Here is a 13,579-nt window from a genome sequence, read left to right as displayed (position 1 = left end):
CGTAAGGGTCAGAAATCTACTGTTACTTCTCTTTCTCTCTGGTTGAGAAGTATTATTTGTTTTGCTTATGAGACTGCTGGTCAGCAGACTCTTGAGAGAATTACAGCTCTTTCCACTAGGGCTGTCCCCTCTTCTTGGGCTTTCAAAATTGATACTGCAACTTGGTCCTCTCTGCATACTTTTCAAAATTTTACAGTTTTTATCCTTTGCCTCGGCTGAAGCCTCTTTTGGGAGAAAGGTTCTTCAAGAGGTGGTGCCTTCTGTTTATGTCTGCCTGTCCTGTTCTCCCTCCCTAGTCATCTGTGTCCACTAGCTTGGGTATTGATTCCCACTTGTAATTGATGACGTTGTGGACTCTCCATATCTTAGGAAAGTAAACAAAATTTATGCTTACCTGATAAATTTCTTTCTTTCCGGATATGGAAAGTCCTCGACCCCACCCTTAATTTAAGGCAGTTATTTTTGATTAAACCTCAGGCACCTCTACACCTTTGTGTTATTCCTTTTTTCCATTTCCCTTTGGTCGAATGACTGGGGATTATGGGTAGGGGAGTGATACTTAACAGCTTTGCTGTGGTGCTCTTTGCCTCCTCCTGCTGGCCAGGAGTGATATTCCCACTAGTAATTTATGACGTTGTGGACTCTCCATATCTGGAAAGAAAGAAAGAAATTTATCAGGTAAGCATAAATTTTGTTATTACATAAAATCTTAAATATTTATTGAACCTTTCTGTAAAATTGATTAAAACATATAAAAAAAACAAGCTCTGTAATAGGAGAGATAAGACTGATGTTTATGGACGCTTTAAAAGAGGTTATTGCTTGTGTAAGACCAAGAAAACGTGTTCTATTAATCAATCCTCCGTAATACACAACACCTGACAGGTGCTCAGAGGAAGCCTGCTACAAGCTATACCTGTTTTGTGTTATCAAACAATCAAAGGGCTATAAATACAGCTAAGATACCAACATGGAGTCATCTTGATAAAGGCTTTTCTACAAGCCGAAACGCGTAGAAGAGACTCCAAATATCTACAATCCTGCAGGATTTAGGATTATAACCCTTTTTGCTATTTGATAGCAAGTTACCACAACTGAATACGGAACATCCCGGTAAAGGATCTTTTTGAAAAGCAACAGAAGCTGTTCCACCTTTAAGGGTCCGGTTACCTGATTGGGCAGCTAGTAGACGCGTGAGTAAAACTTAACGGCTAGCAGTCAGGAGATGCCGAAAGACCACACAGAGCTGGATAACTATTGCTTACCCCTGGAAGCTCAAAATCTTATCGGAGGTCCGGTAAGGCGTCTGTAACAAGGTGTCTGTAACAATCAGACTATTGCCCTTTCATGGGGGTTATGATCACTCACAGGAATCACTACCAATAATAGGATTCTGACATTTAGACATCGGACACTTTTATTCTTATGACTTATTATTCAGATTGAAGGCAAATTAGATATATCATTGCGCATATGAACTAAGAAGCTCAATACGTTAAATATTCAAATTGCTTGATACATTTTAGATTGTGGCCACAGCTTCACAGTTTTAGACTTGTTTTTTTTATATGTTTTAATCAATTTTACAGAAAGGTTCAATAATTATTTAAGTTTTTATGTAATATAACGTTTTAAGTACCATCATTCGATCACATTTATTATACATTTATTATACACTTATATAAGTATTTTCCATGTTAGTGTATTTATAAACTCCTAACATTGAGACCTGTATCACATATACCAATACTCTATAGCACATTTTTGGGAGCGCCACTCTACTTTTCTGTACTCTGTTTCCTATTAACCGCATTTGGAAGAATTGCGGATTATTTAGAGTTTTGGCATTTATAGAATCCTTTCTGTAACCACCAGAGCAGAGCTTCTACCCATTTTTTATAATATACAACAAGATAGCAGCAATTTTTGGCAAAATTACTAAAATGTGTGTGTACTTTATTCCTGATTATAGTAAAATTTGAAGGTGTTGTAAAAGGCAATAACACACACACTCTAATACAACACACCACATACACTCTCAAACAACACACTCGCACCACACACGATCTCCAACAGCACACACACACCACACACACTCTCCTACAGCACACACACACACACTCTCCTACAGCACACACACACCACACACACTCTCCTACAGCACACACACACTCTCCTTCAGCACACACCACACACACTCTCCTACAGCACACACACCACACACACTCTCCTACAGCACACACACACACACACCACACACACTATCCTACAGTACACACACACACACTCTCCTACAGCGCACACACACACACCACACACTCTCCTACAGCACACACACACTCTCCTTCAGCACACACCACACACACTCTCCTACAGCACACACACACACAAACACACACACACCACACTCTCCTACAGCACACACACCACACACACTATCCTACAGCACACACACACACACTCTCCTACAGCACACACACACACCACACACACACTCCTACAGCACACACACATACACCACACAAACTCCTACAGCAAACACACTCCACACACACACTGTCCTACAGCACACATATACCACACACACTGTCCTGCAGCACACATACACCACACACACTCTCCTACAGCACACATACACCACACACACTCTCCTACAGCACACATACACCACACACACTCTCCTACAGCACACATACACCACACACACTCTTACAGCACACATACACAACATACTCTCTCATACAACACACTCCACATACACACTCTCCAACAACACACACACGTCACGACCCAATAAACATTGTTTTGTGACCCAGTAATATGTCCCAACCCGTGGTTTGAAGAACCCTGGTGTAGAGTTTCCGATTCTGTTGAACAAGGAATATTGCATATAGCAGGGTCAAAGCAAAATTATTTAGAACAGGACGTGAGTTTACTATGAGCCATATGGAAATGAATAGGCATGAGCTATTTTTGGTGCTGGACTTACTAGTGTAAAAGTGCAACACATAAATATATGGATTTGCACTGATATTTGTGTGTTGCACTTAAGTACTAATAAATCTGGTGCTAAAAATAGCCAAATGCTGCTGCTTGAGACTATATACAAGAGTGTTTGTTAATGCTTAGAAATGACACCATGATGACAATGTTTTGGATAACACTATGTCATAGCCATGATGTCTCCCTGGACACAGTGTCACTGTGGACCTATGCCTACATTATTGTTTCTGAAAGTGCACGCTCCTGGTAACCCCTTAGGTGCTTTAAAATGTTGCAAATCTCTCTGTCATCCAAGGGTTTAGCCATAGACTTTAATTGCCAGTCACCTGTTACTGAGATGATGGATGACAGAAACATTTGTGATGACATGCCATTACTGAAGTAGTATACTATGGTTATGGTATGGTTGGAAATGTGTTTTATATGCAGACTCACTACAGGAAGGATCTAATATATATAGAACATTCCGTATAGACTTTGTTCCAATTGGAGTAGTACACAATATGCTGAGTACACAAACATTGCTGGAACAGTATATTTATGCGCTGAATGTGTGAATTGCTTATTTTTTATAGTTGTGGCTTTAATAATTGGATTTGTCTTGTATTGGGGGCTACTCTCGCTGTAATATAATGTACGGGTGCGTGCCCTTTTGCAGATGTTAAACCCTCAAACATGCTAGTGAACACCAGAGGACAGGTGAAGCTTTGTGATTTTGGAGTGAGCACACAGGTGAGATTTTCCATGTATTCATTAACATATCATTTAAACTGTATACATATGTATATATATTGCACTTGCCTTATTGAAACACACTGTCCTATAAGGTGGTCAGCTTATATATCAATCATTACCATATAGAGTGCTACCCCTGTCACATATCACTCCCACATATAGCTTTTGCACTGGGAGGGATGGGGTTAAAGCAAGTAACAGATGATGTACTAATTACAAACGGGATTGAGGCTTCATTAATATGCGTCCTGGGGAGTGAGGGAAAGATAGGTTCTGTCCAAACAAAAGAGAGAGGTGCGGGGGGAGGGTTCCAGGGGAGACTCTTATCAAAAATAATAATAATTAATAAAAATGAATGTTAGTCAAAACAAAGCCTGCATGGTCTGGGCAGGACCCTCCCCCTAAATTGTAATTAATTTCCATCTCAAGACGTCCCGGGAGAGCACCCATCAGTCTGACCCCTGACCTTCCTGTCATGTTACTATCAATAGGCCCATCCTCTTCCCCCCTCAGCTAGAGACCACAAGGCTCAGGGGGCCAGTAGCTATTCTGTACAACCCCACCTGCTGCACTGCCAACCTCACTCATACAGGCTATGGCATTGTGTCCTGCACAGTGCATATCGATGTATCCGCCTTTCCTGCACACTGTGCATTTGCATTGCCATTTTTCCGTAAAATGACTTGGCTAACATAGTTTTCCCTGTACGTTGTTTATGATTTTCTCTATTGTCTTCCTGTCTCTCCTTCAGGCTTACCTACATAAGTATTTTACATAAATGTTTCTTTACGTTAAGCTCTGACTATTTCTATTACCTCTCTTGTGCAATTTCTCTTCATTTTTAATCTCATCTATAGACTTCTTTTCTATAGTCCTATTTTTCATGCAGTGTATATAGAAGTTGGTCTCTGCCTCTCCTGTTCAAAAAACACCCTCATAACCAAAATTCCAATTGCTCTGTTGCATTACATTAAAACAACAACAAAAATAAATAAGTAAATAAAATTGAAAATGTCGAGAAAGCATAATGAGGATGCTCTGTACATATGATCTGTGCTGTATATGCTGACAAATATCTACATGCTGGAGAGGAAATAAACTCGCAATACAACCTCATATATGATAACTTCCCTAAGTAAATCTCCTGTGGGCACTTTGAATAATAAGTGACCCTTTAAATATGCAGAATTGTTGCTGCCTCTTCAGTCAGAGCATTATGTCTTTACATTTGTCTTGTTTACATGTCTGCGGGAAGGAAAGCGACTTAATCTTTTCTGTTTAATGTCTGCAGATAAAACTAGCCTATATATTTTTTATTTCATCATTTATTCCTTCATTCTGTTTTCTATTCTGCTTGAGTTTGATGGGTGGATTAAACAAGAAATAATTGCCCATTTTATGCCATCATGATTTTAACACCAATTTTTTTCCCTTTCTCTTAGCTGGTTAATTCAATAGCTAAAACCTACGTAGGAACAAACGCTTACATGGCGGTGAGTACGAAGCTTGTCCACCTGTTTAAACTTCGGGAGGTGGGTGTCATTAAGCTAACCAAAAGACAAATTAACCCTGGTCATCACAAGTGCTATCAGTGCATCTGTTGTCATAATGTGAATTATTAGAGAGTCATGCAGGAGGCTTTACCTGAGTCCCAGCATCTGTTGGTCGGTAATAGAGCCATTTACTACATCTCAAAAGGTGCAGGACTAGTGATGCCCTCATGCTCTACACTGCCCAGGTGGTTGGCAAAGCTCTAAATTGCTTGTGCCGAAATATTAATAGAAATTCCCATACACGGCTTTCACTTCTAGCAGTGAAGGGGTAAACAGGGCTCTTTTTTTTTTTTACCAAGTATGCAGTGGGTCAGTAATTAAATTGAGGGACTCTTTGAGGACAGATTACCACCGCGGCTCCCAGGTGTACATTAGACAGATTGCCAGATGAAGGGAGACATCCATCTGTTAATTGGGACTGGAGATTAAATCTTGGAGAGGACAATCTCAGCCTCTATATTCTCCATGCTTCATTAGAAATGCTGTTTTATTTTTAATTTGTTTCCTGCTGAATTGACATTGCTGTTCTTTGAAGTTGGCAGGACTGTTCAAATCAAATAAAACCTGTATATAGACGCAAGTTTTTTCTCGTAGTCAAGTCCCTGCATTACTTATGTTTATTAACCTCTCTGTATCCAGGCTTAGTGCACTTGACTGTTAGTTATTGTTTTTCCCCAAGCATTGACCTGAATAGCTATAGAAAACACACATTTTTTAGTTTTTCTTATGATGGGGCCTGAGGTTATGAGGCCTTTTTCGGCTGCCAGGTGCATTTATAGAGTAGCATAAAGCTATGTCAGGTTAGTGCTTCTAATTTCTAAACCCCTTGAATGTGAGAAGAAAATCCAGAATGTTTCCTACATTTTTGCAATTCAGACTTGGACCAACAGAAATGATACACAATTCTGGTCAATGGAACCACCTCAAAAAGTGTTATTTTTTAAGGGACAGGAATACTTAGTATATATAAGCAATTAAAGCAACATTTCAGCCAAAATTGAAATGTAGAAGCATTTTTGCTATGTAATTGTATTTTTTAGTGAGGGATTTTCTGTGCGTATCTAGATATCCTTCAAGCACCAGCATTTCAAACAGTGTGTCTGCTCATTGAGCCGGCAGTGCCGTGTGTTATGTATATTGCATCATCAACAATGTGATAAAAGGCACCATCGGATCTCTGAGCAGACAAACTGTAAGAAAATGATATACTGGGCATATATCAAAAGGTCTGAATACAAAATAAATGGTTTAAAAACACTTTGTTAGAACATTTTATTATTCCACTGTTATATGAATCCAGATGTGAAAATATGCGCTATTCGTCTCTTCTCGGAGCCGGATTGATTGTTGTGCAAGATCACCACATTAAGATCTGTGCAAATCCAACACATTTTTAAAATTGTATTTTAAAGTCTGCTCCAAAGCAGAGATGCACTACTGGGAGATAGCTGAATATTTCTGGTGAGCCAGTGACGAGCCACCAATCACCAGCTAGCTGACAGTAGTGCATTGTCACTCTTGAGCATACATGGGTATGTTTTTCAACAAAGGATAACAAGAAGACAAAGTAAATTTAGCCAGACACATGTATCCGCCAATATAACCTTACATCTGCAACTGCCTCCCAAAAGGTACTCAATGTGTGACACCCCCATCAGATGTGTTACATATTCACTACTTCCATATTACATTGCCCGCACTCTTCATTATAACTAACTTAACCATTTTTATGTTTAAACAAATGTACATTGCGTCACACAAAAATCAAAAACAGGTAGAGACATCTCAAGTGTGCGAAGTACAGATTCATGTGCTAACATCTTTCTGTTTCTTGGCAATAGTCTATAGACCAAAACATTCTTAGCATAGTTAATCCCTCACTAGACTATTGCTGACTCTTTATTAAGAAAACTACGTCTCATTTTATATGTATTATGCAGCCAGAGCGCATTGCTGGAGAGCAGTACGGAATTCACTCTGATGTGTGGAGTTTAGGAATCTCATTCATGGAGGTAAGTGGCACAACATTGTGCCTTTTATTGTACAGTTATATATTAAAGTACACACATGCTGCTGGTTAGAAATAAAGTGTGTACGTAGAAAAACTGAAAAGTAATCATGCACACACTTAATATTTATAAATACATTTATATATACAGTATATTTAATGATATTTATACAAGGGTCTAACTTGATCACAATAGTTTATTAGTCAGGGAAAAGTTTCTAGTCTTCACAATGTGGGGGTATTCTACTGCAAAAAATGTCAAGCTAATTCAATTGGATCATGTAATTTTTGCATTATTATAACAGTGTATTTAAAGGGACAGTTTACTCAAAAAATGTCTTCCCTTTAATTTGTTCCCAATGATCCACTTTACCTGCTGGAGTGTTAAATTGTTTACATGTATTTTCATTACCCTTATATTGGCCTTTAGGCCAAGCTATGTAACACAGCCAGCAGAAGAAATTACACTTCAAGTGGGGTATAGAAGAGATAAGGTAATAAAATGTTAATTTTCCATTATTCTCTCCAAGTATTGGTGATTGGTTTACTGACAGATATAAGATAAAGAATTGTGTGTATGTACACAATGTGATACAGTTATGAGATCTGATTATACCTACAAGCTCAGCCCACTTTATTAGGTTGTGGCCTCAAAACACAATCAGTTATTTGATATATACAAATGAACCTTAAAAAGCGAATCGCATACATTTTATACTCTGCAGCTGGTAAAAAAGTAATTGGAAACACATTTATGTTATAGTATACTGTCCCTTTAAGCCTGCAAGAGGGTTTAAACATATTGGTAAAGTCTCGCTTGGGTACAGCACATGGCTGGTGAGCCAATCAGGAGGGGCAGTTGCACTACCTCGTCCTCACCAATGCAGATCCCAAGCCGCAAAGGGTTTTAAACAGAATGTTATTTTGGGTCATTACTGCAAAGGTAACATGTTCACATTAGAATATTTATTTCATTTCTTATTCATTCACTGCAGTAGTAATGCTTGATCCCTAGTTTTATATGTCAGAAAAAAAGACATAGGATAAAAATATGAGGCGTGAAGTCTGATGTGTAATATTAATTATACAATGATAAGTTAAACTCTGACAGAGGGTACTATGCTCCCCCCTCTCTGTTTATATGAATCATTGGTTTACTTGAGAAAGGGCTTTTGTCTCTATACACAGTGACATATTACCTCATGAACACTTGGCATACAAGACCCTGGTGTAATAAGTATATATAGTGTCACTGAGTAAGCGGTTTCTCTGATGCAGTTAAATCAGTGGCAATTTTCCGTACCCCTTGCTGTCTTTGTGCATTCCTGTCACTGACTTGTCATGTGACATGAATACATCTCACTTCTGCTTGCCTCAGATGCTTCTCATAAAGGGGCAGAACAATCCAGAAACAGATGAATATCTAATGTGTTATTGATCAGCGAACAAGAGGGGATTTACATTTGTACCAGCGTTTTCTGTAGGCTTAAAGTCAGGGAGACTGTTGTTTTCATTTCTGTCAGGGAGTATCTGAGCTGAATACTCTGTTTCATCAGGTAAAAAGTTATAACCGTGTGTAAATGCTTTCTTATCCAAGGTAGCAAACAACTGAGAAAAACAACCTAAAGTATTGTGGTTTTCTTTCATCTATATAAACTAATTACAAGAAACTCCAACTTTCCACAATGTTGCTCTATAAAACACAATGTAAATAATTTATACCCCATACACCTTCATATGTCCCATGTGTGCTTGGTTGTTGCAGGTTTCTTGCAGATACATTGTAGCATGTTTCAGGGGCCACATCAGATGCTTCTGGGCTGGGTTCAGCAAAACATAATTTAAATGTATCTGCAAGAATACTGTACTAAAAATGCACCTACTGGGCGTCTATGGCATCCATTATTTTTTCTTCAAAGAAGTAGAAACCTCCCAGAAGTCTTCAGGATGCAGCTGGGGTTTATTATTTTGAATAGATAAAGAAAAAAATGTCCACTTTCAGTATAGAGGTTTACAAACCAACATTGCTTTTTTATTGGCAAGTGTACAACACATCAATACATTACAGGATAAATAGTCTTCATAACTTCTTCCTACCTAATGAAACCAAATAAGCTGTAAATAATGTCAGACCTTCTAGGCATTTAGTCATATTACATCACATTACTGGCTAACATCCATAAAATACAATACATCATATCCCAAGTAAATGCCAAATTAAAATAATCATTTAACTACTTAGGTATTTGATTATCTTCTCATCCATAATGCTTCTATTTGTCATAACATCAAATTGAAGTCAGAATTGGGCTATGTAGTATAACAGCTTCTGTTGCAAAAGAACAGCCTAACAAGGAGCATCATCAGAGATGCCTGCAGCCTGCTTGTGCTTTTGATCTACATGTCGCTTGACATTCAAGGGCACTACTTGGGGAGGTTTCCCAGGGATGTATGTACAGTGATGTCTGGGGTATCTTCTAATTTGGCTACCTTGTTTCAACACATCTTTGGAGAAGCAGGAAATGGGTAATTCCAGGAAGAAGTCTGCTTATCATTGCTGGACCCATGGATTGTGCACTTATCTTCACAGGTGCACCTGCGTGTGGATGGTTCTGTCCTTTTTGAGCTGCAGCCTCAGCAAGAATATTTTAGATGTCATTTGGGCTTACGGTATATGGGTCATTTTTTGCCTCCATATATGATTTATTTGTATGTATTTTTTTTATTCTGGGTTTACTTCTAACATTATTTTTGTGACTTGTGTTTTGGATTTTCTTCCTCAGACATGTCACTGCAGCATCTAAAGGGATATAATGTACGGTGCATGCTCACACGATACTATTACACTGCTCTGATGTTACATTATTATTATTCTTTATTTATAAAGCGCCAACATATTCTGCAGCGCTTTCCATGGGTTCAATTCATATTATACATATAAATACAACATATGATAGAGCTAGGAACTTCTACTCCTTGTCTGAATTTTCATCAAGGATTTATTTTATTTTAAAGTAGTTCATTTTCAGAATATAAATTCTGAAATAACGATTCTGCCCTAAACCCCAGATACTCAGTAAAGGTTATTAAATACTATATGGGAAATAATAAACATTATAGTAAACTTATTTGTCTAGCTGGATTTTCTCTGCCAACCTTTTGACATATGAGTTAAGGAAAAGTGTTGAATATGTATTCTCCTAGAGCTCCGGCTTCCTCCTCCTGGCCCTAGTTCCATAAAGCTACATAGTTTAGCTCAGTAGCTCTAAGTTTTGTTAGATCAAGTCATTTCTTTTTCACATGCAGCTTCTTTGAATAAAGTTTTTATTGCCCCACCTATTTTTTATAGGGTAGCTTTAGTTTAGATTCCAGTAGTATGTTGTGTCGCCATAAAGTGTGAAAGAAAACAAGATTTGTACAGTGAAGAAATTCCTTTATACTCAAAGTGACGACTTATTAAGGTTTACCTAGACAATGTAATGTTTAGTGTCTACTAGATTTATTTTGATCTCCCAGGTTTATGTTTAACTATCAGACTTCCTCATTAGTTTGGCTATGTGTGAAATGTTGCCAGCAGGAAAAGGAGGAATTATCTGTACATGGGAAGTGCCCTTAAGATATCTGGGAGGCTTCAAACTACTCCATAAAGGCATATGTTGGTATGCTCACTTGTACCTGAAAACTGTGTCAACAGTGGGAAGAGATTGCTTTATTAGTAAGTCTAAATCTTGTTTTATGAATAGATTTTCTTTAACAAATTGGATGCAGGGCTAGCCCTTAAATGTTATGTTACACAAAGTAAGAGAATAGCTACCTTTTTTTGCTTTGCACAAAAATGACAATAATGCGCTGAGTAGCTCAATGTAATTATCTACATTTAAAAGGACACTGCACACAATTTTTTTTTCTTTCATGATTCAGATAGAGCATGCAATTTTAAGCAACTTTCTCATTTACTCCTATTATGATTTTTTCTTTGTACTCTTGCTATCTTTATTTGAAAATCAAGAATGTAAATCTTAGCAGCCCGCTCATTTTTTAGGTTCATCACCATGGATAGCGCTTTCTTATTGGAGGCTGACATTAACCCACCAATAAGCAAGCATAACCCAGGTTCTCAACCAAAAATGGGCCTGCTCCTATGCATCACATTCCTGCTTTTTAAATAAATATAGCAAGAGAACAAAGAAAATTTTATGATAGGAGTAAATTAGAACGTTTCTTAAAATTGCATGCTCTATCTGAATCATTAAACAAAAAAAATTGCGTTTAGTGTCCCTTTGACACATCAAGGTATCTTAAGTTTTCATGAATGGCTACGGGAAAATGTGTGTAGTCTTTATTGTTGTCCGTATGGCCGTCTTCAGTAAGGTGCATGTATAAAGTGTATGTTCTTTATTTTTCATGTGGAAACAAATGTTTGTGGACAATTCTGTTTGTCAATTTTTTTTCTTCATAAATGTCCATAACTGCATTCATTACTTTTGGGAAATAAGAACCTGGCCACCAGGAGGAGGCAAAGACACCCCAGCCAAAGGCTTAAATACTCCTCCCACTTCCCTCATCCCCCTTCCCTCATCCCCCAGTCATTCTTTGCCTTTTGTCCCAGGAGGTTGGCAAAGAAGTGTCAGAATTTATTTTGTCTCTTATGGAGGGCAGTACTCTTCGACATGGGACAGGAGTTTTAAGTAATCCTATTTGTCTCTCAGTGAGGGCTTGGATGAAATTTAAGAGTCCGGAGATGCAGGAATAGTCTTTCTGTGAAACCATCCCGACTCATGTTAACCGCTCCTCAAGCAATCGACGTTGTCTAACTTTGCTCCACTGCCTGCTTTCTTCTCTCAAGTCCATGGCGGAGGCGATGCTACTATCCGTCACACTTGAAGGGCCGTGTTCCTGTTCCACGGCGTAGATTCCGGTAAGATTGTTTCATTTTACTTTCGTCATGATTGTATTGTATTACAAATGTTTCCAGAGAGGCTACCACCTTGCAGGACTAACTTAACATAGGGTCTCAGTGAGGCGCCTTTTGTATCTTGGAATCAAAAGTAATATCTCCTGAGGAGGGTTATTGAACAGGGTTTTTTTTAATCATATTTGTTATGCTATTCGACCTGCTTATGCGTATTGTTACTTAGGCTCATGGCTTATGGAACATAACGACCTTTGGAAGTCACGCAGCCTTTACGGTCGGGCGCGCTTTTTCTGGACTGTACGTTTCACCTTGTGACCGGGCGTGGTCACGTTTTTTGACTCTCCGTTTCCGCATTACTAGCCCTGTGGCGATGGAGAAATTTGGATCTTCTGGTATAATGGCTCTTAGGAGGTGGTGAGTGCCCCAGCCATTGTGGGTGTCAGGTGCCGTTTAAGTTTTGGGTCCAAATCTCGTATCAATATCCTAGCTATGGAGGAGTCTGATTCAGTGGAGACGGACGTCTCTGTTCTATTTTCTACTCCATGCGTAGAATGCGTATTGCACCGGATAATACTAGCCTATCAGTTATGTTCTGAATGCCGTATCTGAGTGCTCAATTCCACTGGATCGGAGAATCAAGGAGCTGCTGAGCCATTCGCCTCTGGGGCCTCTGTCCTCCGAGTGGCGACTTCCCTTCCACCGTCACTTACTGCGCATGCAGGTAACCCAAAATTTGCTTCCCCTTCTCCGGAAAGTAGCTTATTCCCGCCAGGGGTTTCGGCACAATGTCGCATGTCCATAATTTTGGCACTAGCGCGTATGCAACTTCCAGATGTTGGTTTTGGATACTGTTCATGTTCCGTTATCCAGGGCTCTTCAGGCATAAGTTGGCCTGTTCAGCTCTCTGGGGGACGACTGTCCCTGAGGCTTTGGGGGGTCAGCTTTGAGGCAGGAGTCGTCCTTCGCTCCGGCGGGGGTATGCTGTGCTTTAGCCTTGTCGGAAGATCCCATCCTTATTGGATCTGAGACTTCTCAGTCTGGTTCTTCGAATAGCTTGCAGAAATAGACATAAGGGGATGAAGTAATCTTATAGTCTTGTTATCGAGTACTTTTCTTCTATAAGGTACGACGAGTCCACGGATTCATCCTTTACTTGTAGGATATTATCCTCCTGCTAACTGGAAGTGGCAAAGAGCACCACAGCAGAGCTGTCTATATAGCTCCTCCCTTAGCTCCACCCCCCAGTCATTCTCTTTGCCTACTCTAAGTACTAGGAAGGGTAAAGTGAAAGAGGTGATGAATGTTAGTTTTTATTTTCTTCAAGCAAGAGTTTTTTATTTTAAATGGTACCGGTGTGTACTATTT

At 39.1% G+C, this 13,579-nt stretch overlaps 1 protein-coding gene across 2 annotated transcripts in view; it reads left to right on the top strand.

The window, feature by feature from the left end:
• MAP2K5 (mitogen-activated protein kinase kinase 5) overlaps positions 1 to 13,579 on the top strand; it is a 314,237-nt gene that overhangs the window by 154,584 nt on the left and 146,074 nt on the right. For both annotated transcript variants that reach the window (XM_053718510.1, XM_053718509.1), the window contains exons 14-16: positions 3,662 to 3,735; positions 5,181 to 5,231; positions 7,232 to 7,303. In XM_053718510.1, coding sequence (XP_053574485.1) covers positions 3,662 to 3,735; positions 5,181 to 5,231; positions 7,232 to 7,303 — 197 coding nt within the window. The remainder of the gene's footprint in view (positions 1 to 3,661; positions 3,736 to 5,180; positions 5,232 to 7,231; positions 7,304 to 13,579) is intronic.

Source organism: Bombina bombina, chromosome 6 (assembly GCF_027579735.1).
Source record: "Bombina bombina isolate aBomBom1 chromosome 6, aBomBom1.pri, whole genome shotgun sequence".
Lineage (NCBI taxonomy): Eukaryota > Metazoa > Chordata > Amphibia > Anura > Bombinatoridae > Bombina > Bombina bombina.
This window is presented reverse-complemented; position numbering and strand designations above follow the sequence as displayed.